Below are 25,679 nucleotides of genomic sequence, written 5' to 3'. Positions count from 1 at the left end.
CCCCCACCGCCCCAACACGTCCCTGCCTCGGCCTGCCCGCCCCACCCTCTGGCCGCCTTGGAGAGGACCTGCGCGGACTTTCCCCGTGTCTGTTCCTCCCACCAGCACACCCCGAGGGTAGGGGTGGCGTGTCTGCAGTGCCCCAGTGCACTGCTCAGGTGGCCCAGCTGCAGTGACTCGGTAGGCAGGCTGAACCCCAAAGAAGAGCCGTGGGGCAGGCAGGGGGCGCGACACAGACAGGGAGGGGGAGGGAGCCAGCGGGCTGCCCCCAGTCACGAGGGCCCCGCCCGGCCGCGGCTCACCTCCGGGGTCTCGCTGGCCGCCGTGCTCTCTTCCTTCTTCCTCTCCTCCTCCTCCTGCTCCAGCTCCTTGATGCTCTCCTCCAGCACGTTGGGCCAGAAGTCGCCTTCGAAATACGGCAGCTCCTTGGCACTCGTGAGCCTGTCCTCAGTCGCTTGTTTGAAAATGTCCTGGAGAGCGAACAAAGCACAGCCGTGAGATGTCAGGGCCCAGGCGTGCCCTGGGGAGCAGAGGCCCCTCCAACACCACGGCCGCCCGTGCCCGGCGAAGCAGCCCCGCGGTGCAGCCCTCGGGGGCCGGCCGAAAGCCCTGACAGATGGCAGTGAGAGGCGTCTGTGTTTTTATCTGGGGCCTTTCTTTGCTTTCTCATCCTCACTGAACACGTGAGAGGCAGGCCCAGGGCCGAGCACCCGCGCCACCAGGACGGGCACCTTGTAGTCGTGGATGATCCGCTCTGCAAACGCCTTGTCCAGCATCTTCTTGTACCACTCCTGCAGGCGCTTGGGCTTTGGGATTTTCTGGTCAGGGGGGTGGCAGTGGAAGATGTAGTCATCCCCTTCACTTGGGGGGCAGGCCCAGATGTGTCCTGTTACATACCTGCAGGATACACACACAATGACGGCTCAGATGAAAACACTATGTTAATGTCCCTCCTTTAAGGAGAAAAGCAGAGGGGCAGAGACAGAAGCAAGAAGAGAAGGAACTGCAAGGACTAGAGAGAACAGGGGAATGACCAGAACGTGGCGCATGCAGTATGTGTGAGCCATCAGCATTTCCAAGAGCTGGTGTGGGGGGTGGGGGGACAGGCAGGGCGCCCTGTGGCCCATACACAGGATGGACATGGAGGGAGACAGCCTCCGGGGGTTCACGCCTCTGGCCAGGCTGGGCTGCAGGGAGCCTGTGGCGCAGAGAGTACTCGGGGAGAAGCCCAAGCTCCCTGTCTCCCCACGCCTGTGCTTGGAAAGGTAGGTGGCTATTTCGCTAAAGTCCATCATTCACTCTGTTCAGGATGCGCCAATCAAGAAACTCCAACTTACACATTTGCAAAGGACTGTGACAGATTAGAACATAAAAAAAGAAGGCAGAAGCCAGAGACCACCTCTGTGGGGGCGCCATTCAGAGGACATGCCCACGGAAAGCAGGTGTATGGAGACAGCACGCAGGCCAGGGGCTGCCGGGCAGGGCGAGCGGCCCGGGCACGGGGGCTCTCAGGGAAGGCAGCAGCGGGGCGGCTGTACTGTCACTGAAGAGCGGTGGATTTCACAATAGATAAATGACGCACAATAAGGTTAAGAAGGAGGCTGGAATGGGAAAAGGAGAGATGCAGAAGCAGGGAATGCAAGCACCACTGGCTACGATGGGGTGCAGGGGGCTCGGGGGACCCCTAAATCCAGTGAAGGACGTGAACATAAACACTTAAAAATTACGCTCATTTCAAAGAGAGAAATACATAGTGCAAAATGAGAACAGAGCCTTTAATAGCTCTAAATAATCTGAACTGAACTCACCCCAATTTCTTCACATATTCTAAGTATCCGATCAGGATCTCGTGGTACACGGCTGTGCGGAGGCAGCGGGGCCGGAAGAAGTGGATGCTGTCCAGGTAAGAGATGTACACGCGCCTGGGGAGGAGGGCGGCGTTACTCTAACGCACAGGAGCCCCCCGTGTGAGACTCCAACACCAGGGAGCTCTAAAGAGCTCTGGAGATACCCTTGGTGTAGACGGCCTTCACCAGGGCTGCACACGCCGCTGCCACCGCCAGCCACTGCCATGGAACTCCGTGTCACCGTGGACAAAAGCAGCGAGGGCGTCACTCGCCCCGGGGAACCGGGAAGGATCAGGATAAACGAGGAAGCACCTCTGGGTCCCTGACCCCCACGCTCCACTCAGCACAGAGGGCTCTGGGCAGGGCGCTTTGTCTACCCGTCAGCAGGTACTTCAGGAAGGGTGCCGGGACCGGCCTGTCAGCTGGCCTGCCCCAGACAGGACGGGACAGCGGGAGAACTGGGATCGGGACCTCATGTGGTGACACCACACACACACTTGAAAAAGTCACCCACACCCTTCACTTCCCGCTGGTTCAGCAGAAAACTACATGAACCAGGGCACGGTGGGTGGAGCGCGGCTTGTTTCATTTAAACGTAGCTCCACAGCACGGAGGTTCTGTGAGACAGCAGAGCTGGGGCTGGCTGTACCCCAGCACGCCCCGCACGCGCGCACACACACGCGGGGCCCACCTGGTGTTGGGAGGCGGGCAGTCCGAGCCGTACTCTTGCACGTGCATCCCGAAGAAGCACACGTCCACCCCGTCAATTTCCTCAAAAGCGAAGAGTGCTTTGGTTCGGTACGGGAACGATTCCGACATCTCCCCAGAATCCACGAACCTGAAATGAAGTCCCTGGTTACGAGGAGCTTCACAGGAGACCTGCTGTCACCCCTCGGGGTGCAAGTGGGAGGCCCGCGCCGGGGAGCACCGCAGCCATGGCCCTGTTCTATGACAGTGTTTCAGTCGGCGGGGCATCCCCCAGATGAAGTTGGGGTGCCGAGAGCAGGGCAGGCTGCAGCTAACCACCACAAAGTCTTAGATGAAGCGCTCAAGCTCTACCGCCTGGCTGGACACAGGGCCCGGCCCGCCAGGAGTGGTGGCCGTGGCAAAGGACACGCCTGCACACGCACCGTGACTTCATCCCGGGCTTGACCTCCACGGTCTTGTCTGAGCTGGCCACCACGCGGACAAAGACCTCCCCGGCCTCAGGATGATTCTGTCGCCGCAAGAACTTGTTGACTCGGTCTTCCAAGTGGTTCCCCAACCTTGTGGTCTGCAGTCCTGGAAAACCCAGAAGGAGCAGGTGAGCAGACTTTGGAAGGGCGGTGGGGAAGCAGCCGAGGCCACAGAACCCAGCGTATAAAGGGTGGTCTGATAATTTAAGGCTCGTGTCCCCAAAACCCAGGGGAGATGCAGACGGACAGAGGGAAAGGCCCCACAGCCTGGAACGTCCATCCTTCCCTGATCTAAGGACCAAAGAGCCACCAAGAGTGTCCAAATCTGACAGAAGATGGGTTTTGGGGGGCGGCAGAGAACAAGGTGTGTGGAGAGCTGTGCTGTGCCCACTGGCCTGCTGCAGCTCACTCCCAGGTCCCGGAGTATCCAGTGAGGGCACTCGGTGTCACAACTGTGCCTACTGGCAGGAACCCAGACTTGAGGAACTCGCATGAGCACGCACGGCTGCCAGACGCCCTGGGGACAGGACGGCACAGAGTGTTCTGTGACCTGCTCTCCCCTTCCTGCCCGGCTTGGAAGTCTGGCTGCAGAGTGTAAGACAGAACACACTGACACCCCCCTCCGCCCCACCCAAGGACAAGACCACTAGGGTTGCTGCTGCTCTGGAGGGTCCCAGGCCCCCAGCACCTAGATCTGCGCCCCCCAGCACCCTTCTCGGGTGCTGGCCTGGTCCCCCATTCGCCCATGGACCACTCCAGGTGTGGCCACTGTGACGGGAGTGAGACGGCAAGCAAGCGTTCATCTCAGAATAAAAACTGCTTGCACCTGGGAAATCAGGCGCTACAGGCTGACGGAGATTAGAAATGATGGGGTTTTGAAGACATTTTCCCCAAATTTAAACTTAAAGTTACTGACATTGAAATATTACAGAAATGAGAAATGTATTTTAAACTATTTGTGATTTTAAAATATTCCTTATGGAGATCAAGAAATAGCTGGAAAATTTAACTTTCTAAATTCCATTTTCTTCCAGCAGTAGGCATGCCAGTGGTGAAAGAAGTTACTCTGAAATGTAAGTTACACCTCACTAAAGTGATTTAAAAAGATAATGAGGGCCTCCCCAGAGGCGCAGCGGTTGAGCCCTGGGTTGCGAAGCTGCCCGCAGCCTCTGCAGCGCCGGTTCAATCCCTGACCGCCGGGCGAGGGTCCCACATGGCGCGCAGACCCCTCCTGCTGCCTGCTGTTCCCCTCAGCAGTGTACTTCGACAGTCTGCCTGTTCTGCTCTCACCCTCCCGCGCTTCTGACTGTGCCCAGTGCTTGTATAAATAAATAATCTTAAAAAAAAAAAAAGGATAATGAAATAAAACCCCACAGAAGAACAAAAACTTGAAAGAGCTTTAAAAGGGGGAAGTGGATTTAGGCAGCTTTACTTTCTTTTTTAAAGATTTATTTATTTATGCATACAAGAACTGGGGAGTAGGCCAGAGGTGCAGGGGGGTGAGAGGATTCACCAGAGACAGTGGGGAGCAGAACAGGCAGATCTACTGAAACACACTGCTGAGGGGAGCAGCAGGCAAATCAGGAGAGGTCTGCTGCGCCCGGGAGGTCAGCTCCGGGGCTGGGGATCGAACTCGTGTGGCAGTAGCTGCAGACAGCTTCATAGTGTTGAGACTTAACTCTTTGAGCCACCAGGGAGGCCTGCTGCTTCACATTCTGATGGAGGCATGTGCCACACAGCCTGGCACCCTCCCCCATGTTGAGAAACACAGAACCAGGAGCCAAGGGAGTCAGGGCTGACTCCTTTATTCTCTCTGACGTGACTAAAGAAAACCCACAGCTTCTCAATCAACCCCAGGGCCTCCCACACTGCTGCTGAGCAAGATTTATTTCCTCAGGAGGTGGTCATGGCTACGAAGGGTAGCCTGCGGGACCCCTCCCACAGCTATCTGTCCACACACGCCAAGATTCTCGAACAGCAAGGAAGGAATACACCTTCACAGCCAGGTCCTCATGCCCGTCTCCAAATCACCTGAAACACCTGCACGACACCCCTGGGCTCTACAGGAGGCAGTGGACAACCTCACAGGGGTGGCAGGGAGCAGACATGGTGCCCACATGAAGACCCGGGCTGCAGTTTCTCCTTCCTGCTGGAAAACCCATCCTGCCGCCCCTTAGCTGTCAGCACACAGGGGAGGCGGGTGGCCCCTCCCTGTGCCTCAGGCGGCCCTCCTCCCGAGGCTGAGGCTCTGCACCCACCTCAGCTAAGCAACCCAGTGCCCTATGACCCACCAAGCTGCGGTGGACACCCTGCCACCGCACGCAAGGAGGGTCTGTGGAACGTGTGTGTAGAAGTGGGATCTGTGCTCAAAAATCAACTCCCCTCCAGAGCAGTCCTGCCAGGTCTGACAAGGGAAGGCTCAGTCGTGAAAGCCAGGCAAAGGCGGCCTCCGTACTGAGTTAACGCAGAGCGAACACGGCCACCTTGACCGAGAGACCCTCAGAGACTGTGCTGACCTGCGTTCAAGCCGAAAATGAAGGGGGGGTTAGCTGACTTCCAGGCCAAGGCCCACGAATTTCGCCCCACCACTCTGTGGATGTTGGGTTGGTGGGGGGCCAGGCCAGCTCCCAGTTCTTTTGCACCTCCTCCACCCCACCCCTCTGGAGGGTAGAGCTCTGCAGGCAATTCTGTTCGGATCCCCGGAGTCCGGGCTCAGGGGAGTGTTTCTAAAGTTGCTGGCGGCATTAGGGATCTCAGACAATCCTTTAGAGCAGGGGTTCTCAGCACGCCTGCAGCCACCAGGAGATGTTTGGCAACATCTGGAGACATACTTGATCGTTGCCACTCAGGAGTAAGGGCTGAGTTACTAGCATTTAGAGACTAGCAGAAAGGGAAGCTGCCAAAATCCTATAAACCTCCCAGAGCAAAGAAGTATCGGGCTCTAAATGTCAACCCTGGCTGGGCTGAGGAACCCTGATGTAAAGAGAAATACTACCAGGCAGGGAATTCATCAGCCAGTATTTTGAAAGGTTATTACCAGAGTGAGTTTAAAGTTACAGGACGACGCACTCTGGAAACGAGTCTGACCCTGAATGACACGGACGCTGCGGCCTGAGAGGCGCCTCCTCCTTGCCTGCTGCCTTCCACCTCCCGCATCTCCCGCATCTCCTCTTTTCTGCTCCCATCTCCTCAAATGACCCAAGCTCCTGCTGGGGACCCTGGGCAAGGTGCTGGTCCCCTGCCTGCTGGAGACAGGCCAGAGGCCCGGGAGTGGTGGGCGCATGAGCTGTGAAGACGCTGCTTGCTGGTCACTCAGCAAAGGGAGCCCTGGGACGCCCAGCCAGGAGGCCGCGCGACCGCTGAGAGCCGACCCTATGGAGTTGCTCTCTCGCTTTGGACGCTGCCAGCTCTTCTCTGCCACTGTGACCAGGCTTCTGGCAGTGCTGGGTGCAGTGGCTGGGCCAGGGTTGCCCCGAGAGGGTCACTGCTGGGCAAGGGCTCCCACACCAGCCCAGGGCTCAGTGTGCTGGTCACAGCAGGACGTCGGCTGCAGGTATGCGACGACTCCTGCTTTTAAACTACATGAGAAGAATCTGCTGACAAATATTCTCCCTTAGAATTTACAAATTTACTATATATCTAAGCTTTTACCTAAAACGTGAACTGATCGTAAATGCACAAAGATAAAATTTCGTATAAAGATCAAGCCAAATGCACTTCCCTGGAGGTGCAGGGGTTAAGTCTCAGCGCTATCAAGCTATCTATAGCCACTGCAGCACGAGTTCGATCCCCGGCCTGGGAGCAACCCACACGGCGCAGCAGACCTCTCCTGTCTCCCCGCCGCTGCCCTCAGCAGTGGATTTCAGTAGATCTGCCTGTTCTGTTCCCCGCTCTGTCTCTGGTGAGTCCTCTCACATATCCCCCATCCCGCACCTCTGGCCTGCACCCCAGCTCTTGTATGCATAAATAAATAAAAATCAAGCCAAATGACTGGAGAAGACGACAAATATCAGAAAGCAAACTCACAGACTAAAACCCTGGACAGGTAAGCTCCCAAACCTGGGATGAGAGGCACGAAGGCAGGCTGGAAGACTCTCGCAGGTCTCTGACATACAGACCAGGGAGCAGACCCCTCCCACAACTTACTCTTAGCACTGAACTTGTTTTCTTTTCGGGTTCTGCCAGTTTTCTTCAAGCAGTTGTCACACACAAAGCTGCAAAACAAAGAGGCGTGATCAGAGCCGAGCAGGCCACGAGCAGCAAGCGGCGACGCAGCAGTGTGGGTGCCCTCCTCACCGAGCGTCAAGCCTGCGAGGGACTTGCTGAAGAGTGGACAGAGCTCGGAGGCCGCCACCCTCCACCCTGCACAGGCCCCCTCCCCCTCCCCTCGATCACAGGAGACACACACCCCGCGGGCCAAATGATGTCATAGTGTAGAACACAAATCTGATGCATCTTCCGGCCGCACTCCTTGCAATCCACGAAACTGGAAGAGAAGAAAGCGCAGTGTAAGACCCAGGAAGTGCCAGGCCAGCCTACAGGGCCGTGGAGCCGGAGCCCACACCTCATCCCCGCGAGGACTCGGAGCATGTCAGCTGCACCTGAACACGCGCCAGCCTGGTATTCCCACAGGAAAGGCTGACTCTCTGCCCTTCTTTGAACAAATGCGGTGTTCCTTGCCTCCCTGATCTCCTCTGCAACTACAGCATACTTAAAGATGACTAGAAAGATGTCGTGTTTTACCTATCATTATCTCTGGCATTACTATACATTTTCAAATCCAATGCCAGCTCGTGGTCCCTGCCCGTGCCTAAACTGACTGAAAGAACAGACAACAAAACTCGCAGCATCGGGCCTCCCCGGTGGCGCAGCGGTTGAGCGCTGGGTTGCGAGGCTGCCCGCAGCCTCTGCAGCGCCAGTTCGATCCCCGGCTGCTCCCCGGCCACCAGAGGAGGGTCCCACATGGCGCGCAGACCTCTCCTGCCGCCCGCTGCTCCCCTCAGCAGTGTCCTTTGGTCCTTCTGCCTGCTCTGCTCCCCGCTCTGGCTCTGGTGAATTCTCTCACCCTCCCGCGCCTCTGACTGGGCCCAGTGCTTGCATAAATAAACAAATAAATAAATCTTTAAAAAAAACAAACAAAAAAATGCAGCATGAAGAATGCCCGCTCGGGAGTCCGGCACAAAGGTGTGCTCTGTGTCAGCTGCAGGTGGGAGGGGCCTCCTCCAGTTTCACTTTGTAGCTCGGGCCTGAGTCACAGTTCTCTGTCTCACCTAACTTCCCTACTAAGGAGCAGTCCTTTCCTTACTGGTGAGTTCACCCCACAGATCCAGGATGCTCTTTCCACCAGCAGACACCAGGGCTGCCCTAGGAAACTCCTCAGCAGGCAGGCAGGCAGGAGACATGCAAGTCAGCAGGCAGTGTAAGTGGTTCCTGCCCAGCACCCCCATGCTGCCACCCATGTTCCCCACCTACAACCAGGCCACTGAACCTGCAGTAACGGCCTCTGCCAAACGTCCTGTGTCCTTTACTCCCCGCATGCCTGCTTCTAGGGGTGCCCCCCCTCACCAGGGCACCCTGACTGCTCCTGCTCTGTCTTCCTCCAGAAGAGGAACAGCTCAAAGACAGGCTCCCCTCGTTCAGCCAGGCACTCCCCTGCCTGACTCCTAGTATTCCAAGGTAATGGGGTATAACTTGCCAAATGAAACCAAGAAACTGCAGGAAGGTGAAACCTGAAAGGGGGTGTACGATGAGGACACAGCTGTCGCTGGCCCAAGGGCAGCAGGAGCAGCTTCCCTCTGCACAGCGCATGCCAAGGCTTGAGCTCCAGGATCAAGGCGACCCCAAGCCTGGAAGCTTCTGGCAGCAGAGATGAAGCCGTGCCCAGAGCAGAGTCAGGTGCCAGGCGGAGGCCTGGTGGGAAGTCTGGCTCCCACTGCAGGCATCAGTCTCGCTGGGGCTAGGGGTCAGGGCCCACGGAGCACCTGTTTGTCAGCTCCTGAGCCCTCCCCACGCAGCCCGAAACGGGTGCTCACCCCAGTAACAGAATGCATCTCCATACACAGGTGTCCTCAGGACTGGGATTTGGGGGCTGGAGTGGCCACCACACTGAAGGAGCTCTGAAGTCTCCCCAGGGGCTGTCGCAGAAGCTAACTGCGAAGGAGACATTCTCACTGGTGATGGGGACAGTCAAAATTCCCTGCGCCAGAGGCAGCGGCAAGGACATCAGGCCTCTGTTCTTTATTCCTGGAAAGTGGTCTGTGAGGTTTTCTCTCTGAAATTGCCCTTCAGTTGACACTGGCACACGCCAGCAGATGTTCCTGCCTTTGGCCTCTAAGGGGCCACACTCCACCAGGGACCAAGTTGCTAGAGCGGCTCTAAGGGGACCCAGCATCCCTTTCGTCTTATTGCTGATGTCCGGCATCGAGAGGGCCAGCTCTGGAGACACACAGATGTTGTGAGTTCACAAAGAATCCCGATGGGAGCCTGCACGCGCAGTCCCTCCCGGGCACACATCCCGGCATCTCCTCCTGCCGCCAGCCACAGCGACACTTTCCTCACCTGACACTGAAACCCAAAGTTAGAGGGAAGAGTCAGATACTCACGGCTCAGGATCTAAGGTATCATTTTTCTTCTTTTCAAACTGATCCTTTGAAATTGTCCTTGTTTAAAAAAAAAAAAAAAAAGGAAAACTGTTAACAACTAAAGTGTGCCTGCTGAGCGCTGTGGCGTCTCTGGCCTGCCCCCATGACCGGCCCTTTGAGCAACATGCAAAGGACGGTCGGCTCAGCTTCAAGTGGGTGAGAGATGATTTGACTCAACAGAAAGCACTGCCATTTATTTTTCTCTGTCTTTCTTAAAATATTTCCCCTTGGGCCTCCCCAGTGGCACAGTGGGTTGAGTACAGCACTGTGGAGCTGTCCGCAGCCTCTGCAGCATGGGTTCGATCCCTGCTGGCCAGGGAGATACCCACATGGCGCAGCAGACCTCTCCTGTCTCACCTGCTGCTCCCCTCTGCAGTGTATTTCAATAGATCTGCTTGTTCTGCTCCCCATTCTGTCTCTGGTGAATTCCCTCACCCTCCTGCATCTCTGGTCTGTACCCCAGTTCTTGTATAAATAATTTTTTTTAAAAAAAAGTACATTAAAAAAAATATTTCCTCTTAATTATAAGCAGCATTTGTTGGGGGACTTAAGTAAGACTAGCCAAGGTTTGACGGTTAGATCATGTTGTGACTCAAACTTATTAATTCCAATCAAATCTGTAATGTCAATGGCTACTGAATTTAACCAATACCGGTGTAGTCCGTTCCTCTGAGCACACCCCCCAGAGACACGCGGTCGGCACCCACCCAGGATGTCTTCCCAGCTCCTAAAGGGCAAAGTGTCTGGGTTCTGCCGGGCTTTTTTTCTGCTACACTCACTTGTATGTGACGTGCTTGTGATCTCACAGGGTCCTATCATGCAATTACCAATCAATCACACAGCTGAGCAAAGAATAAGGATCTCCTTTGGGGGAGCCAGTCACGCTGACCTGACTTCCCCGCAAGGCGGGAATCGCTGCTGAGCAGGAAACCCGGTTGGGCGACAGGCCTGGCAGAAGTCTGGCAGGTCGGGGCCGGGAGGGAGGGCGTCGGGTTTTCAGGACTCTCAAGCACACAAACAAGCTGAACATCTACTCCGTGAGTGTGTGCTTGCCATCACAGCTCCACCACGTGAAGGCTAACCCCCTCGGGGGAAGGTGAGCTCGGGGAAGGAACGAACAAGCCAGCCGCTGCCTGTCTGTGCTGACGGAGAGTCGCACACGTGGGGAGTCGTGGCTCTCGTGAGGAAGGAGCCTCCCTCACTTGGCGTTCGCTTGGGCGTGGCCGGTCAGCTCCAGCACGCAGAGGGGCAGGTTGCAGAGCAACTGGAAGTGGGGCATATACACAAGACTCAATCTTTGCCACTGCCCGTTCTGTGAGCAGGTTACCTGGCTTCTCGGGTGCAACTGAAAATGTACCAGAGGTGACAGCTGCTCTGAAACAGCAGGTGGTTTTTGGTTTAGGAGAGCGAGTGAGCGAGATGGGCTGTGGTCACGGGTGGCCGGAACCTGCACAGGGGCCCTGGCACCAGCGCCTTGAATGGCAGAAGCAATGTGGGAGGGGCCCTGAGACCCAGCTAAAACTGTCACCGTGAAATAATACATGACACAGAAATCGATATGGTGGTGGTGCCTCTCTTCACCATGGACAAGGAACAATTATGAGTCACCCCCCAAGAAAAAAGACAGGACGGTACTTACGTCTGGGGCTGTGAAGGGTCGTCACCCAGGGTAACATTCTCCCCCTGGATCTCTGTGAAACACTTCTCACAGAAATGATACCTGTCAGCAAGAAGGCCATACTTGGGTGAACTGGTCCATCATAACACACAGCCACCCAAGCAACGAAGCCACCAATCAGAGCAGGGCAGATCACCACGACGAAGGGGGGGCGTTGTTGGTTGATTGATGGGTCAGTGAGGACAATGAAAGGAACAGGGGAGGCGGGGAAGGGCAGGGTTAGAGAACGGGGAGGAACAGACAGCACAGACGTAAGGGTGAGACGCAAACACCAAGACAACACAGAGCAGAAAGCCAAGGCAAAGCATTGATTAGCGTTCGGTCTCACTGCACGCAGCACAGGCCATCATCCCTAACACTGACCGGGCGTGGCCAGCCCAAGGCGCAGACGTGGCCAAGGAGCGCTAACACACTAGAACTGCAAGGAGCCTACGACTCAGGAGTTTGAATTTTGCCATTACTTAGAAAAATATAACTCCAGGGTTTGAGATGGAAAAAAATTTACTTTGGAAAAAAAAAAAAAGTCTGACAAAAAGCAACTTACACTGAAATAGCTTTCACTTTTTAAAATGGAAAAGTTATGCTTGACAGCAATGCAGAGATTTTATTTCCAGTGTGAAGCCAGATCTTTCAAGGTATGAAAACGTTGAGCACCCAGAACTGGTTTTAACTTTTCCCTGTATTTTTTCTCATGTTAATCACTTGGTAAATTGGGTCACGATACAAATGAAACCAAATCCACATCGAGACAAACACTGAACAGAATGCAGCAGGGCCAAAGACTTTCCAGCCATTTATCAGTACGAATACACAGAGGAAAAGCTGATATATTGTATAAGCCATACAATATATGTAGGTCCATGAACAAGCTTTTAAAATCCAATTCTAGGCTTGAATTTAAACTTTTTGGCTCGGGGACCAGTCACTCGTCAATCTGAGATACTCCGTGACTGGCTGCTGTGACTTGGTGACAATCCAAGTGAAGCAAATTTAATCTTTGAAGCACAATCTGCATTTGAGAAATTATCCACTCACCCCAATTTCTTGTAAGATAATAGGGAGCCTGGGCTCAGGGCACCAAATAAGGACAATTACAATAAAAACTACTAAATGTTTGGAAAGGACACGAGCGAGGAGCCAACAGAAACGCAGGCTGCCGCTGCATACACGAGACGAGCGCACAGACACCGGGACGGACACGTGGCGGAGCGGGGCACACGCAGAGGGGGTGTCGGGCAGCGCGGCAGCACGGGTACGGGTTAGTGCTCAGCACTAGTCTACAGGCGCCAAGGGGTTCGCGTCAAGGACGCCGCACGGGACGTGCGCGGGGCGGCACACGCACCCATGGCCACCGGCAGCCCCGGGTGCGGGTCTCCGTTCCCGCCACAGCCGCCCCCAGTCCCCCGCCCCGGTTCTCCAGCTAATCTTAATTAAGCACACTGAGCGTTCTGCCCGCTGCATTTCAATGACAAAATACATATAGCAAATTAAAAGCAAAACACTTTAGAGCATGTGCACCTCTCAAAATTATCCAATTTTTCAGTTTGCTGATAAGGAACGCGACAGTCACTGTGGGTAGCACCTGGACCCATGCAAGGTTCGAGCTGGGACCAGCTTATTTAGGACTGTTCACATAACAATTCTGCCAAGATTAGAAACTCTGACCAGGGACAAACAGATGATTTGTTTGCTGTTTTCACATATATCTTTTCTGGAATGAACTCCAGCAATATTCTGGCTATTCATGGAGCTGTGAAATCCCATAGTAAAAAGAATTTCCGAGTGCAGGAGGGCATAACCCCACTGGCAAGATAGAACCAAGGTGCAGGAACTACGAGCAATTCAGTGGCCGCTGGAGTAACATGCAAGAGAGACATCTCCTCAGCGCCAAATGGTTTCCTTTTAAAAATAAAACTTGGAATCAGTGTCCTGATCACTGGCCACTGTGGGTGAGCTGAAAGATGATGTCTGGACAGTTTTGAAACGAAATTGCTATGATAATTACATGTGGGATGATTTTTAAATCCTGGGAAAATGCCCAACTCCTAATCAAGCCAAACATCAAACCTGGTGAGACCCGGGAACAAGAATGATAAACCCGTCCTTTTCTGGAGAAGGAACCTGGCCACAGCCAGGCCGGAGCAGGCCGAACACCTGGAGGGCCGTGGAAGCCTAAGCAACGTGTGCTGCCAACTTCTAGAGAACCTCAGCATCAGAAAGTGGGGGCAGCGCGGCCCCAGTGCCACGCCAGAGACAGCGGGGAGCCCAACCTCTCCAGGTGTAAGGGGAGGGGGCCTGGCTCCGTCGTCCTCGTGAGAGATGACAGCCCGGGGGGGAGTGGCCACCATTCTGGTCCCTCACCGAACTCCCCGGCGATTCATGGGCAAGCCAAGGTCTGACGGACGTTAAAGTGAGCCCTCCCTGTCTCGTCACCTCAACCGCATTCACACTGAAATACAGATGGCGAGGAACCCACTTTTCAACTGAAGAGCCTCGAGGGCACTGTGTCTTGTGGGGAAGCAGCTGGATGGGCATGGAATTGCAAAGGAAACAGCCCATGTAATCGGAAGAGGACGTGCATCTCGGCACCAAACGTGAACACAGTGTAACTGCTTCTCTCTAAAGGTAATTTAATATATGGAGTAAATTTTCAAATGCAGATTGTTGTAGGTATCATATCAACATATACAAATAACTGGTTATCTATAAATAACATCGATCTTACCTATAGATAGCAACCAGAAAAATCTATAGAAAAATTTCCCAACCTGAGTTACTTTCAAATTTTCAATGTATGGAAACAAAACGAAAATGTAGCCATACTCTGGTTTATAGATGAGGAGTTTCACCCATTTAAGTGGCTGGTAGGATTTTCTATTGTTCTAAGTGCCCAAACAGTTTAGGACTAAAGTAAAAGTGCCAAAACAATTATTCCAAACAGCAGCAGAGTATTCATAAATAGTCAAAATTGAGTATGAAACTGTAAGCAGTTGAAACGCCCATTGTACAATCAGACCGCTGCTTTCTTAGGGTTAGGTCGTGTCCATCTCTTCACGTACGAAATTCTAGAAAGCATGCCTTGGGAGAGTCAGTTGAGGGACAACGTGATACACTTAAAAAAAAAAATCCATCCTTCATATAACAACAACTCCTCTATATGTGCTCCTACTCTTAAGAATACATTACTTCAGTAAAAATGAATTTCTACGTAGAAATAAAATTTTGGAACTTGCGTAACAATCCTGTCACAGCCCCCTCTGAGGTGCCACAGTGCCCCGCTGCCCCTGCACGCAACTGCTCTCAACTGGAGCAAGGCCCACATCTGTGCCGCCAGCAAGAGCAGGGCCCAAAAGATCCAGGACAGAGGGACCAACAACGAGCAGTTCCTGGATAGTCAGAGACAGGGCAAGCAGCCTGCTCTCTGTCCTTCCCCCGACCCCCAACTGTGTCGGGCACTGGAGTAGCAGGGGCTTTTCCCAGGGTACAGTCAATTTTAACCTGTTCTCTAAGACCTTCACGACTAGCGGTTTCAGGGTGAACTCTTGTGATTATCTCCCTGGAGCCTGGCACAGAGGCTGCTGGGGAAGGTGCCAGGCCACAGTCCCAGCAAGCAGGTGCAGCCTAAGCCACACAGTGTGCTGGAGGCCACAGGGCTGAGCACAGTAGAGTGGCAGGTCCAGGGCACAGGCCGCTGTGGGAGAGGCCCCATCAAGAAGGGGATCTGGTTCCAGGACAGAATTTAAATTGTAAATGTTACACTATTTCCAGCGGTCCCTCCCCAGGGACATCCACTCCCTGCCCTTCACACTAATATTTCCCTTGACCCAAAAGTAGCAGGAACAATGAGCAGGGCAAGGATTAGAAACCTTTCCTTGAGCCATCTTTAGGTCAACAGCAACTTTTTTAAAAAATAGGGATGTATGGGAATTATTTATTATCTTGAATACGGTCAGACTTTTTTTTTCAGTTAAAATAATTTAAAAAACTTAATTTCAAGGACAAAAATTATTCTGGTCTGTGAATGTAGCTTTGGACTAGTAGAGTGCTCCCAAGCTTCAATATACTAGAGCACATGTGATCTTTTTATACATAAGATCAGAATAATCAGACTTCAAGCCCTAACACTGACGTTTAATTCTTAACCTGGAGGATGGAGAGCAGCACGGTGTTCCATCCTAGCACCCAGGGACTCCAGCTGCCAGCTCACAAAGCAGAGCGGTGTTACAGAGTCTAGCCAAGACGCACAACCTGCGCGTCACCCTCACTCTGGCTACTCCGGGCAACTGGCAGAAATAAGCTTGACTTGGAAAATAATTCCAACGCTGCTCGAGTGAGGAGAGCTGTTCTTCAGCCTTCTCCCACATTCCCTGAGAGCAGCGAGTCTTTCGTAAGCATATCCGCCCCTAGGGAAACCCCGGAGCAGCCATCTCACAACAGGGGAGTCATAACTGAACTCCAAAAAAGCACCACATCTTATTTTGTGTAGCATTACTAAACTTTTTAAAATAATCTTAAGGTTTTGATTTATTTTTTTTTTTTAAAGAACTTGCACTAATTCAAATCTTTCACCTGACTGTTCAGGCCAAATTAGCTAGGCATTTATATGTCGAATTATACAATTTTTTAGCTTTACTGCTATCTTGAAAAGGCGTACAACTTTCTATAGAGCTACTCTCCACTCCAGACTCTTCCTCGAAAGGTTTCATTTTACAAAGACCAAGGCTTCAGAATGACTGTACCTGAACCAAGCAGTACACCAAGCAGTTTTTAGCTTATTTTTATACTGTAAAAAGTAAGTATAAAAATGTGGCAGTTTTCCTAGAACCTGAGGACAAAGGAACACACTGGCCTCCATCAGGCAAGCACATCCTGCTCCGGGGCTTACCTGTTCTGGTAGCTGTAATAGGCCGCGTCGCGAGGGATCGTGCACAGCTGCTTCCCGTAGCAGCACAAGGTCTGGGGGGAGAACTCATACTGCAAAAACAAAGAAAAAATACTAAAAATACATCTCGTTTCCTGTCATGTCACATTCTATTTCACTATAGAGAATTAGATTCAACTAGTAGATTATTTGTTAGTACACTGGATGGTTGGTTTTTTATAAAACTTTCACAGCTACTTAAGACATTTTTGGATACAATGTGACAGAAGTAGAGGCTGGAAGACATTTGTCACAGACATATGATGGACACGGGAGCAGCTGGAAGGCTCAACCTCAGTCCCCAATAGGCACGTCTACCTTTGGATAATCTATTACATCACCCCAGGCAATTATTTTCCAAAAGACCAGACACCACTTGCACAAGTGTGTCTAAATGCTGAGTTTATCAAACATCATGATGCCACCCTCTTTGGCTGGGTTACCCAGGGAAGTTCATTTCCCAGAGAAAGTTTAAACTACCTTTCGCCCACAGCAGTACCCAAGGGACTGCATAACAGGATCGATTTCCTGCTCAAAGACCTCGGCGAGCTTGCTGCAGAACTTATAGACGCGGGATGTCTTCCGGTTGTAGAGCCAGGCGTTGTTGAACATCAGCCAGACGTCGTCCACGTACTGCCAGGGCTCTTGGTACTGCCCTGTGTCCAGTTTCCGCTTGATGGTGGAAAGGTCCATGGGATTCTTCACAATGTCAAAGTAATCCTTAAAGATAAAATGGTTCAGTCTAGTGGCTGGAGCCCCAAAATCCAAGTGCCTTATTTTATCTTTTAAGATAAAAGATAAAATAAGGCACTTGGATTTTGGAACAGCAAAGGTCAGAACTTCCATGTAATATGAAATGGTAACTGGAAAGAAAATAACCTCTGAATTTTCTCTAATTTTACTATCAAAAACTAATACTATCTTCAAGTGTGATCAAATTACTTCAAAGGCAAAGTTAAAGAAGGGCATCTTAAAAGAACTACCAAATAAAAAGATATTTGCAAATGTAAAAATTTCAAAACAAGAATTTTAACCTCCAAATTAAAATAATGAACAAATTTACCAGCCAATACATTTTTTGCTATCCACTTGGTGCTGGTAAGCAGAATGAGATTCCAAGACACAGCACGACAATGACACCACTTACAAGGCTCGTGCCCCCCCCCCCGCCTCTGTTTGACCACCTGAGGCAGCAAAATGAGAGCCCGTGGGGTTTATGATTTATGATTTAAACCAATTCTTTTAAGACAAGGTCTTACAGCACGTCCCAGATATAAAGTGAGGCCACAGGGTGTGCCCTGGAGAGAGTGAGCCCTCTTTCTTGCCCCCCAGCTTCAGAGAAAAGGGGGGAAGCGAATATTTCAGTCACTAGGTTGCAGGAATACTACTGCGTGGACAGAAAACACTTCTTCAGTCTTCGGAGAGAAATCTTCTAAGTGGAGTTATTTCACCCCCTTTGAAGACGCGAAACGACGAGCCCTCGGGTGTCACACCGGGGAAGTTCTGTCTGACCATGCCAACTTACAGGGATTCCCAGGAGCTGGGGGTCCACAGGCTGCCGGAAAGGCAAGGACTCAGGGTCCTGCCGGTACAGGGCTTCCAGGGTCGGCATGAGCGCCTGGCGCAGCTCCTCCGGCTTGAAGACTGGAGAGAAAACACCGGAGACAGGGCAATGAAAAGGCACGCCCACTCCTCCTGCATCGCTGCTCCCGATCCCGAGCGCTGGCGCCTCTGACACTCCCAAGTGCTCTCCCTGACTGTGGAGCCCCCCAAGCACAGGCTCAAGCTCCAGCGTGGGCTTCAGAAAAGCACCCCAGGGTTTCAGAACAGCATCCAGGTCAGGGGGCAAAACATCATACACGAAACTTGAGCCTGCAGCTAATGGGCTTCCAGCGCTAACTGTTGTCAGGCCAGGCGCAGAGGACTCTGGAGCCTGCCCGCCGGCGGCGGCGTCTGTGGTCCTGGACCCTGACCCGGAAGGGGCTTCCCCAGCCCCGCTGATGACGGGCTCTCCTGGGCGGAGGTCGCTCAGGCCACCAGGGGCACACGGCTCTCTAGCACAACCTCGAAACTACACACACACAACAGAGCCACAGAAATAATCAGTTTTCCCGTAAGTTCTGGGTCGTTCCCTCCCACGTTGCGCGCGGGAAGGTCTTCAGCCCCGAGCCACCCCACTTCCTACCGCGCTTTCTGTCGTCACCGATCCGGCTGCCGATCACAGTCTCTCAGACCCCAAGAGCCCTGATGACCGGGGACGCGCTGGACACCCCGAAAGCGAGGTGGGCTGTGGGCGGTGAGTGTGTCGCGGCACCGCCCCCCACCCTGCCCCCCACAGAGACTGACCAGGGGCAAATGTGGCCGCGAAGTTTTGACGCCTCAGGTTGTAAGGGACGTGAGATTTCTTCTTGGCAGTCTTCCTATTTTGAGAAGCTCCTACCACACTCACGTGGTAAACCGCAATTTAAAAACCAGACCGAAGCAGCACACACACGCCAGGCTGCCGCGGGAGCCACGCGCTGTGCAGGGAGAGACGGGACGGCGGCGCCGGGCTCTTCCCACGCGCTCGCTGCCGCCAGCAGCAGGCCCGCCCTGCTCTCCTGAACCTCCTCTCCAGGACCCCCCCACCTGGCTGCCGTGGACCTGGGGCGGCAGGTTGTGGGGAGCACACCCCCAACAGACAGTCCCCTGCGGGAACCTCGTGAAACACATGCTAACCCCTTTTCGCCCACGGTGCGCAGAGGCCAAGGAGCATTTGGTTGTCTTGGAATAACTCTTTACAATACCTCAAGTTACTTGATGGCTTGTTCATGTCGCGAGATCAGGGGCTGGCAAACCACAGCCCACAGGCTAACTCTGGCCTGTTTTCGTACAGCCTGTGAACTAAGAATGGCTTTTACATTCTCTAATATTTAGGGGAAAAGAAGAAAATAACATTTCATGACACGGGAAAATGACATGAGATTAAAATGTTAGTCTCTGAAAACAAGCGGGGCCGGGTGGGGGCACAGCCAGACACACACCCTGCTCTGGGCCCCACTCAGGAAGCCAAGAAAAAGGCCTTTTCAATCCTGTGTGAAGCACCACAGAGATGTAATGAGACTCAAATGATCGGAGTCAAGGTGGGAAGCTGTGTGGGGTCGAGCTTTCTGCTGCTGGCCAGGGGGTGCGCCGAGCAAGCCGCCGGCTCCCGCGGCCCAAACACCCACACGCTCAGGCTGGTGCTCGGCCGGCAATACCTCAGGCCAGGCCCACGGACACCTGCGGGCCCCGTGCTGCCTAACGTGGCGGCCGCCCCTCACACGCGGTGCTTACATCGAAGTGAATTAACCTTCACAAAACACGAAACTCCATTTCTCATCACGCTTGTCACATTTCAAGTGCTCAAGAGCCACATGGCACCGGGGGCTACTGTAACGGAGATACACCTTCCATCACTGCAGAAGTTCTAGCACTACCCTGGAAGTCACATCTATGTCCTAACGGAGCTGCTTTTCATGGCAACACCTAGTAGTTCCCGTCTCGTGCCCCACGCTGACGTGTGACAGGTGGGGCCTGGCAACCGCGGGAACATGGAGTACAGGGTGAGGGAGGCCGCCACCGCCTTGCCCCCACAGCCTGTGCCAAGCCAGGAGCCTGCCAGCTGCACGCACGAACACCCTTGAGGAGTGGTGACGACCACCGTTGTCTTCAGGCCTCGGCCCTGGCACCCGCCGGCTGGCGGACACGCAGGCGGTGGCACAGAGCAGCTTTATGACATAGTCGGGGCGGAGTGCTGAGCTAAGGGGCATGCTGTTTCGTTTTTGTTCCAGAACATATAAACCAGAAAGGACTGATGGACGAGCTAAGGCGCGACTGAGCAGAACATGGGGCAGACATTTCCTCAAAAATCAACAAAGTGCGCCAGTCACTTCAAGGACAGTTGATTGCGGCAAAGATCAAAGACGCACTTTCACAAAAATCAAAATTTCAGGAAACCTCTAGCTACCACACGAGCGTGACAGCTTCTCAAAATTTCTAAGGCTGTTTGGAAGAGACATGATGGCGCTATTAGTCAGTATGAGTGTAAAACCTCGTACAGTGAAGTCTGCCAGCCTTTGGAAGAGCCGTGCAATTCAGCGAGCCAGACGCCCAGGTGACCAAAGGATGGTGTTACATAGAAAGACCACCAGGTCGCTGGTGCCAGACAGACACACGGATTCTAAATTCGCACCGCAGCTGGACTGCAAGACACTTGCACTTGCTGAGTTTTGGTGCGGTGTCCGGGAAGAGAACACCCATCGTCTGAAAAGGCTCTTCCCTGTAGCAGCTACTGTCCGCGGGAGGCTGCGTCCTGCTCTGTGGGCAGGCCCCCTCCCGTGGCGCGCGGAGGCTGAGGCGGACAGGAGACGCCCGCTGTGCGCATCCACTCACCCATTTGCAAAATTCGTGCCTACCTTCACGAATTACCTTTGTTGTGGACAAGGTCATTTTCACAAAAATGTGTTTTTGATGGGCTCCATGTAAAGGATTTGTTACTTTTCAATGAATTATTTTAAGAATTTCTAACAGAGAAAATAGCAACAGATAAACGACACCCGTGGAAACCTCGGAAGGGTCAGTGAAGCTCACCCCGCATACCTCAACACTCACCCCCGTCCTGGCACCGGGTCACTGGGGCCCGCCCCCACCCCGGCACTCAGCGTCCTGCTCCGATCAGCAGGAACGGGTGCAGGCCGGGGACAGCGCCCGCCCGAGCACCACGCCCAGCTCGTCGCCTGCTCCGGAGGCAGCAGGTGCTCCTGCCCCCCGCCCCGCGGTCGGAGGCGCTTCGGAGGACGCCCCCGTCCCGGGCCGGGTCTGGCTTCTCCTTCCCACCACAAACTCCACAGGTTCTCAGGCGGGGGTCTAGCTCGGTGCAGTCATTTCTGACGAGGCACCACTCGGGGAACGGCGGGAGAGGCAGATGAAGCGGGGAGGGACCGTCGGCTTCGGGGTGGCGTGAGCACCTGACGGAGAAGCAGCGCGACGCGGCACGTCCGAGGGGAGACAACTTACTTTTCTTCCGGGGCTGGGAGGGAGACGTGGACTGGGAGGCCGCGCCGCTGGAGCTGCTCTCCTCCTCCTCCTTGGCTTCCGCCTTGACCTCCGGCTTCTTCTCGTCCACTTGCATCGCTTCTGGCTTCGGCTCTGCGGGGTCCGTTTCTTCTTTGGCTGCAGCAGATCCTTGCAAGTCCTCTTCCATCATCTTCAGAAAAGCAAAACCACGGAGAAGGAGGTGTGAACAGCACAGACCTTCACTCCACCGCAGGCGGACCGGGGCCTTGGGGGGCGGCACGGGACCGCGCAAGTCCTTCCTGGCGGGAGCCGCGCTGCTCCCTCCTCGCCCCTCCCGCAGCGCGGCGGGGACGCTTGGTGTCACCTGAGTCCCTCGAACACAGACCCGAGGCGAGCGTCGTCGTCCCAATTTAACCTGTTCTTACACCAATGTATGTCGCACTAGACGGGACTCAGACACCAAGCGGCTAAGACTGTCAGGCAGGTGAGGCCCACGCAGTGAGGGGAGTGGGGGGGACAAGGAGCACCGGGGACCGGCCAGCTGCGGAGCCTGGTTCCCATGTAAGGCTTCATGAGGGCGCTCCCACCCAGCTTGCCCCCGTGGGAAGGCCCGCCAAATGCTGACGGGGTTTCTCAACTTGCCAGAAAAGCCAGGAATCTAGACTTGTATTGGCAATTCCCCATCTTAAAAACTACCGCGTCTGCATGGGCAATAAAAACACATTTTTTATAGGCTGACTCTGCCCGTGGCCAGCAGCTCCCAGCCTCTGCCACGGGCTCCTCGGTGAGCCAGGACCCCCGGTGCCGTCGCCACATAGCCTCAGCCGGTGGCGAACAGCACAAACACCCTTTTGGACGGGAGCCCGTGCTCTTCCCGCCAGGCAGACTGAAAAAAGCCCCGGCCCAACCTCTCAGAAGAAACAGCCCACCTCTCTGCAGTCTGTTCTCTGCCGGAACCCTGACTCAAGCGGACAGCGAGGGTACAGCGGGGCACCCCGGCGTCTCCCCTAAGGATGGCCCGGTGGCGCGCCCCTGCGGGCGGCACATCGCTCCACTCCCCAGAACGGTGCCTACCGTGGACCCGGGCTCCCCCTTGGGCTCGCTGGCGTCGGGCTCAGCATCCTCGGTCTTGACCTCGGCCTTCATCTCCGGCATTGGCGCGTCGGGTCCCGGCTGCTGGGAGTTGGTTTCGGCGCTGGCCACGGAGGATGGCGTGGGGACCCTGTTATCAATGCTGGCTGCTGCCTGGGAAAGCTGTGGGGAAGCCAAAATCATGGATGTCTGCAAACAGACAACACGCGTGACCTTTCAGAGCTGCGCCCTCCTGGGTGCAGCTCTGTGGTCACATCTCCCAAGCCCAGCCTAACAGGCACGCACGACTGGCGAGAACTGGAGATCAGAGGCCAAGCGAGGAGTCTGACACGCAGCCACCGGCAGGCGAGATGCACCCAGCTTCCAGGCAGAGCGCAGACATGTAGAGCAGAGCTCTCCTCGCTTTGTCCTACAGTTATTTTCTGGAAGTTTTCTACCTAAGTTGAAAACCTCCGATTTGAAATGTCAGGTCATGAATGTGTATGATAAAAAGCTGAATGATCGATGGGTGAGCGTGTCTGCAGGGCGGAACAGAGTGCCCGTGTGGACGAACGTGGGTGATCAGCCGGTTAACTGCAGGAACATTGGTGATGTCGGGGGTGGTGGAGTCAGTGAACAGCAAGAGAAGGAACCACTGGAAGATTCTCAGTTTTGAAGGTCTTAGCCAATGGTGTTTTAAGTAACGGAGAGAGAACACAAGTCGCAAGGGATCTTACTGAGAGCTGAGAAACGCGAACCAAGAATGAGGAGGGTGCGCCCCTTGTGGAAAGACACGAGCAGAGCTGTTAGGCTGGAGCTGTGAGGACTAACTGCGACGCTTTATGGACAGATGTCCTCAGTATTAAGGTGAATGTATTTCAGGGCACGGGGGCTTCTAAGTCAGATGACAAGTAAATAAAGTAAGATTTCAGAGATCATGGAAAAGGGGGGTGGAGGTGGCCGGGCAGCCTGGACCGCCTGGGGCAGCGGGGGCGGCCCAGCCTCGGAGTTGGGCACCACCAGCAGGTCCCCAGAAGACTGAGCCACAGGAGGCACCCCCCGGGCCTGCCACGTCACATTGAAATGGCCTCCAAAAACACAGCTGGGAGGCAGCAAGATCAAAGCCCACGTGGTTAGTCATGTGACGTGTCTACCAAACTGTCACGACCTTAGGGGAGTAAGGAGTGGAAGCAGACGGCACCAACCTAAGACAGCAACGGGGAGCATGCAGCCTGTCTGCAGGGAGCCTGAACAGCGCACAGAAGACCCCGTGTGACTTCTTCACGACTGCCCGTCCCCCTAAGCTGCATCCGCCAGCTACCGTCTCGGCGGAGGCGAGGCAATGCCAGGGCGGCCCTCAGGGCGCAGCTCATGGGCAGTGATTTCACGACGACACTGTCTACAGAAAGCGCTCGTGTAAGAGACAGAGGCTCACCGGCGTGCCAGGAGGCTGGGCGTGCACAGGCGTCGGCTGCTGCTGGGATGACTGAGGGGTGGCGACGGAGGGGGGCGGCACTGGGGTCTGAGGCTGCGGGGTCACCTGGGCCTGAGCTGCTGCTTGGACTGTCGGGGTGCTCTGGGTTTGGCTGGCACTGGGCACTGAGCCGGGAGTCGGGGTGGGAGTCTGCCCGGAAGACGACACGGGAGTCGACGGCTGGGTGGGAGCGGCGGGCTGGGGGGGCGTCATCCCTGGCGCGGCGGGGTGCTGCAGAGACGGCATGCCGGCGGCCGTGGAGGCAGGAGGCGGCGTCGGGTGCAGCGGCGACTGTGTCACGGGAGGGCAAGGCAGCTGGCTGGCCGGGGGCCCCAGCATGTTCAGAGGGTTGGGAAGAGCAGCACCAGGCACCTGCCCCTGACAGAAGAGAAGAGAGTTCGGAAACGTTATTCCCATGTGTGAAAATGTGGCGGCAGATTTGAAGACCTGAAGGTACGAAAATCGAGTCAAGACTTCTCCATGAGACCTGCTGGCTCAGAGAAATGTCCATGTGTGAAAAATCATGGAATTGGGCACTCAGGATAAGATGCACTTTCCAGTAAGTCATCACTGCGAATGTTCTCATTCTTTGATTTATAGAACTGTCAAGCCTCAGGCTTGGAAGACACATGTAAGATCACCGGCCTCGCGCTCCGGGACACACGCCCACAGCTCAGCGCTCTGGAAGGTTCCCTCGTTTACAAAGAACAAGCTGCCGGAGGACCGCGTGGGCCAGCACAGCGTTCTTCCTTGCAGGCGCACCCTTGAGTCTCCTTGTGGATCTGTTAAAAATCGTGGGTCAGAGCAGGGTGGTTAACTACAGCTCAGGGCCGGACCCAGCCAGCTGCCTGCACCTATCCTGTGGGCACAGCCACGCCCCTCTGTCATGCACAGGTGACATGTCCACGGCTGCTTGTGCACCTCAACAGAGTCACAAGTTAGAACAGACTTGATGGGCCTGAGTCCACAATGTTTGCAGGACAAGTCTGCAGATCTCTGTTCCAAAGCAATAAAATGCCAATATTAAGACTAAATAGTTAATAAATAAAACTAATGTGGCCAATGGCTTCTGTTCACATTAGTTCATTCTGAAAGATTAAACACAGAGTATGTCTTTGGGGGAAGAGCTGGCCGCTACAGACACGCACACGGGTGGCAGCAGCATCGCACGTCCCGCAGTCAACAAGGGGGCGGCCCTGAACCCGAGGAGACTTCTCGGCGCTTGATAGGTAATTAAGAACAAGGCAGCGAGAAGAGAGCCCCTTGGATGATTCAGCCAGCCTGACTCTGCCTGGGCAGACAGATGGGCAGCAGCACAAGCTGACCTTCCCTCAGGCCTCTGAAAGACCCAGAGTCTGTCAGGGTGGCACGTGAGATTCGGAGTTGAACATGCAGACGTTAATACTGAGAAAGTGACACATAAAACCTGGCAATCAAAACCCCAAAGTGCACAAGGCAGAAATCTGCAATCCACTTTCGCATGAAGTTCACCTCAGGGTAGGAGCACGTCCAAGCCAGGTAAACACGACAGGACAAAAGGGGAGAAATTCGGGGACCGACACATGGAAACGAGGTGCGAGCTCCTCGGGAGCAGAGGGGCGGCGCCGACACGGGCGGCCACGCCAAGCGCCAACTGTACCTGCGCCACGCTGGTCGGGGTCGTCGGCTGCCCCAGGCCCACGCTGCTCACGCTCATGGCCCCGCCGGGGGAGGGGAACTGGCCCTGCGGCAGGAACTGGCTCTGCGCGGGCGCCGGGGCCAGCAGGCTGCCCGCGTGCGCGCCCATCATGTTGGGAGGCTGGGGCATGCGGGGCGGAGAGATGGCCATCTGGAAG

General features: G+C 54.5%; 1 protein-coding gene across 2 annotated transcripts in view; it reads right to left on the bottom strand.

Annotated features, from left to right (window-relative positions):
* CREBBP (CREB binding lysine acetyltransferase) overlaps nt 1-25,679 on the bottom strand; it is a gene marked incomplete at both ends in the record, with an annotated part of 95,755 nt that overhangs the window by 5,032 nt on the left and 65,044 nt on the right. For both annotated transcript variants that reach the window (XM_084249385.1, XM_084249386.1), the window contains 16 exons: nt 303-470; nt 732-897; nt 1,809-1,922; nt 2,539-2,685; nt 2,978-3,128; nt 7,169-7,236; nt 7,431-7,508; nt 9,625-9,681; nt 11,303-11,383; nt 16,227-16,315; nt 16,743-16,982; nt 17,788-17,906; nt 21,300-21,489; nt 22,374-22,553; nt 23,806-24,222; nt 25,484-25,672. In XM_084249385.1, coding sequence (XP_084105511.1) covers nt 303-470; nt 732-897; nt 1,809-1,922; nt 2,539-2,685; nt 2,978-3,128; nt 7,169-7,236; nt 7,431-7,508; nt 9,625-9,681; nt 11,303-11,383; nt 16,227-16,315; nt 16,743-16,982; nt 17,788-17,906; nt 21,300-21,489; nt 22,374-22,553; nt 23,806-24,222; nt 25,484-25,672 — 2,454 coding nt within the window. The remainder of the gene's footprint in view (nt 1-302; nt 471-731; nt 898-1,808; nt 1,923-2,538; nt 2,686-2,977; nt 3,129-7,168; nt 7,237-7,430; nt 7,509-9,624; nt 9,682-11,302; nt 11,384-16,226; nt 16,316-16,742; nt 16,983-17,787; nt 17,907-21,299; nt 21,490-22,373; nt 22,554-23,805; nt 24,223-25,483; nt 25,673-25,679) is intronic.

Source organism: Talpa europaea, assembly GCF_964194135.1.
Source record: "Talpa europaea genome assembly, chromosome: 12".
Taxonomy (NCBI): domain Eukaryota; kingdom Metazoa; phylum Chordata; class Mammalia; order Eulipotyphla; family Talpidae; genus Talpa; species Talpa europaea.
The sequence above is the reverse complement of the archived record's forward strand: the minus strand, read 5'-3'. Positions and strand labels throughout refer to the sequence as shown.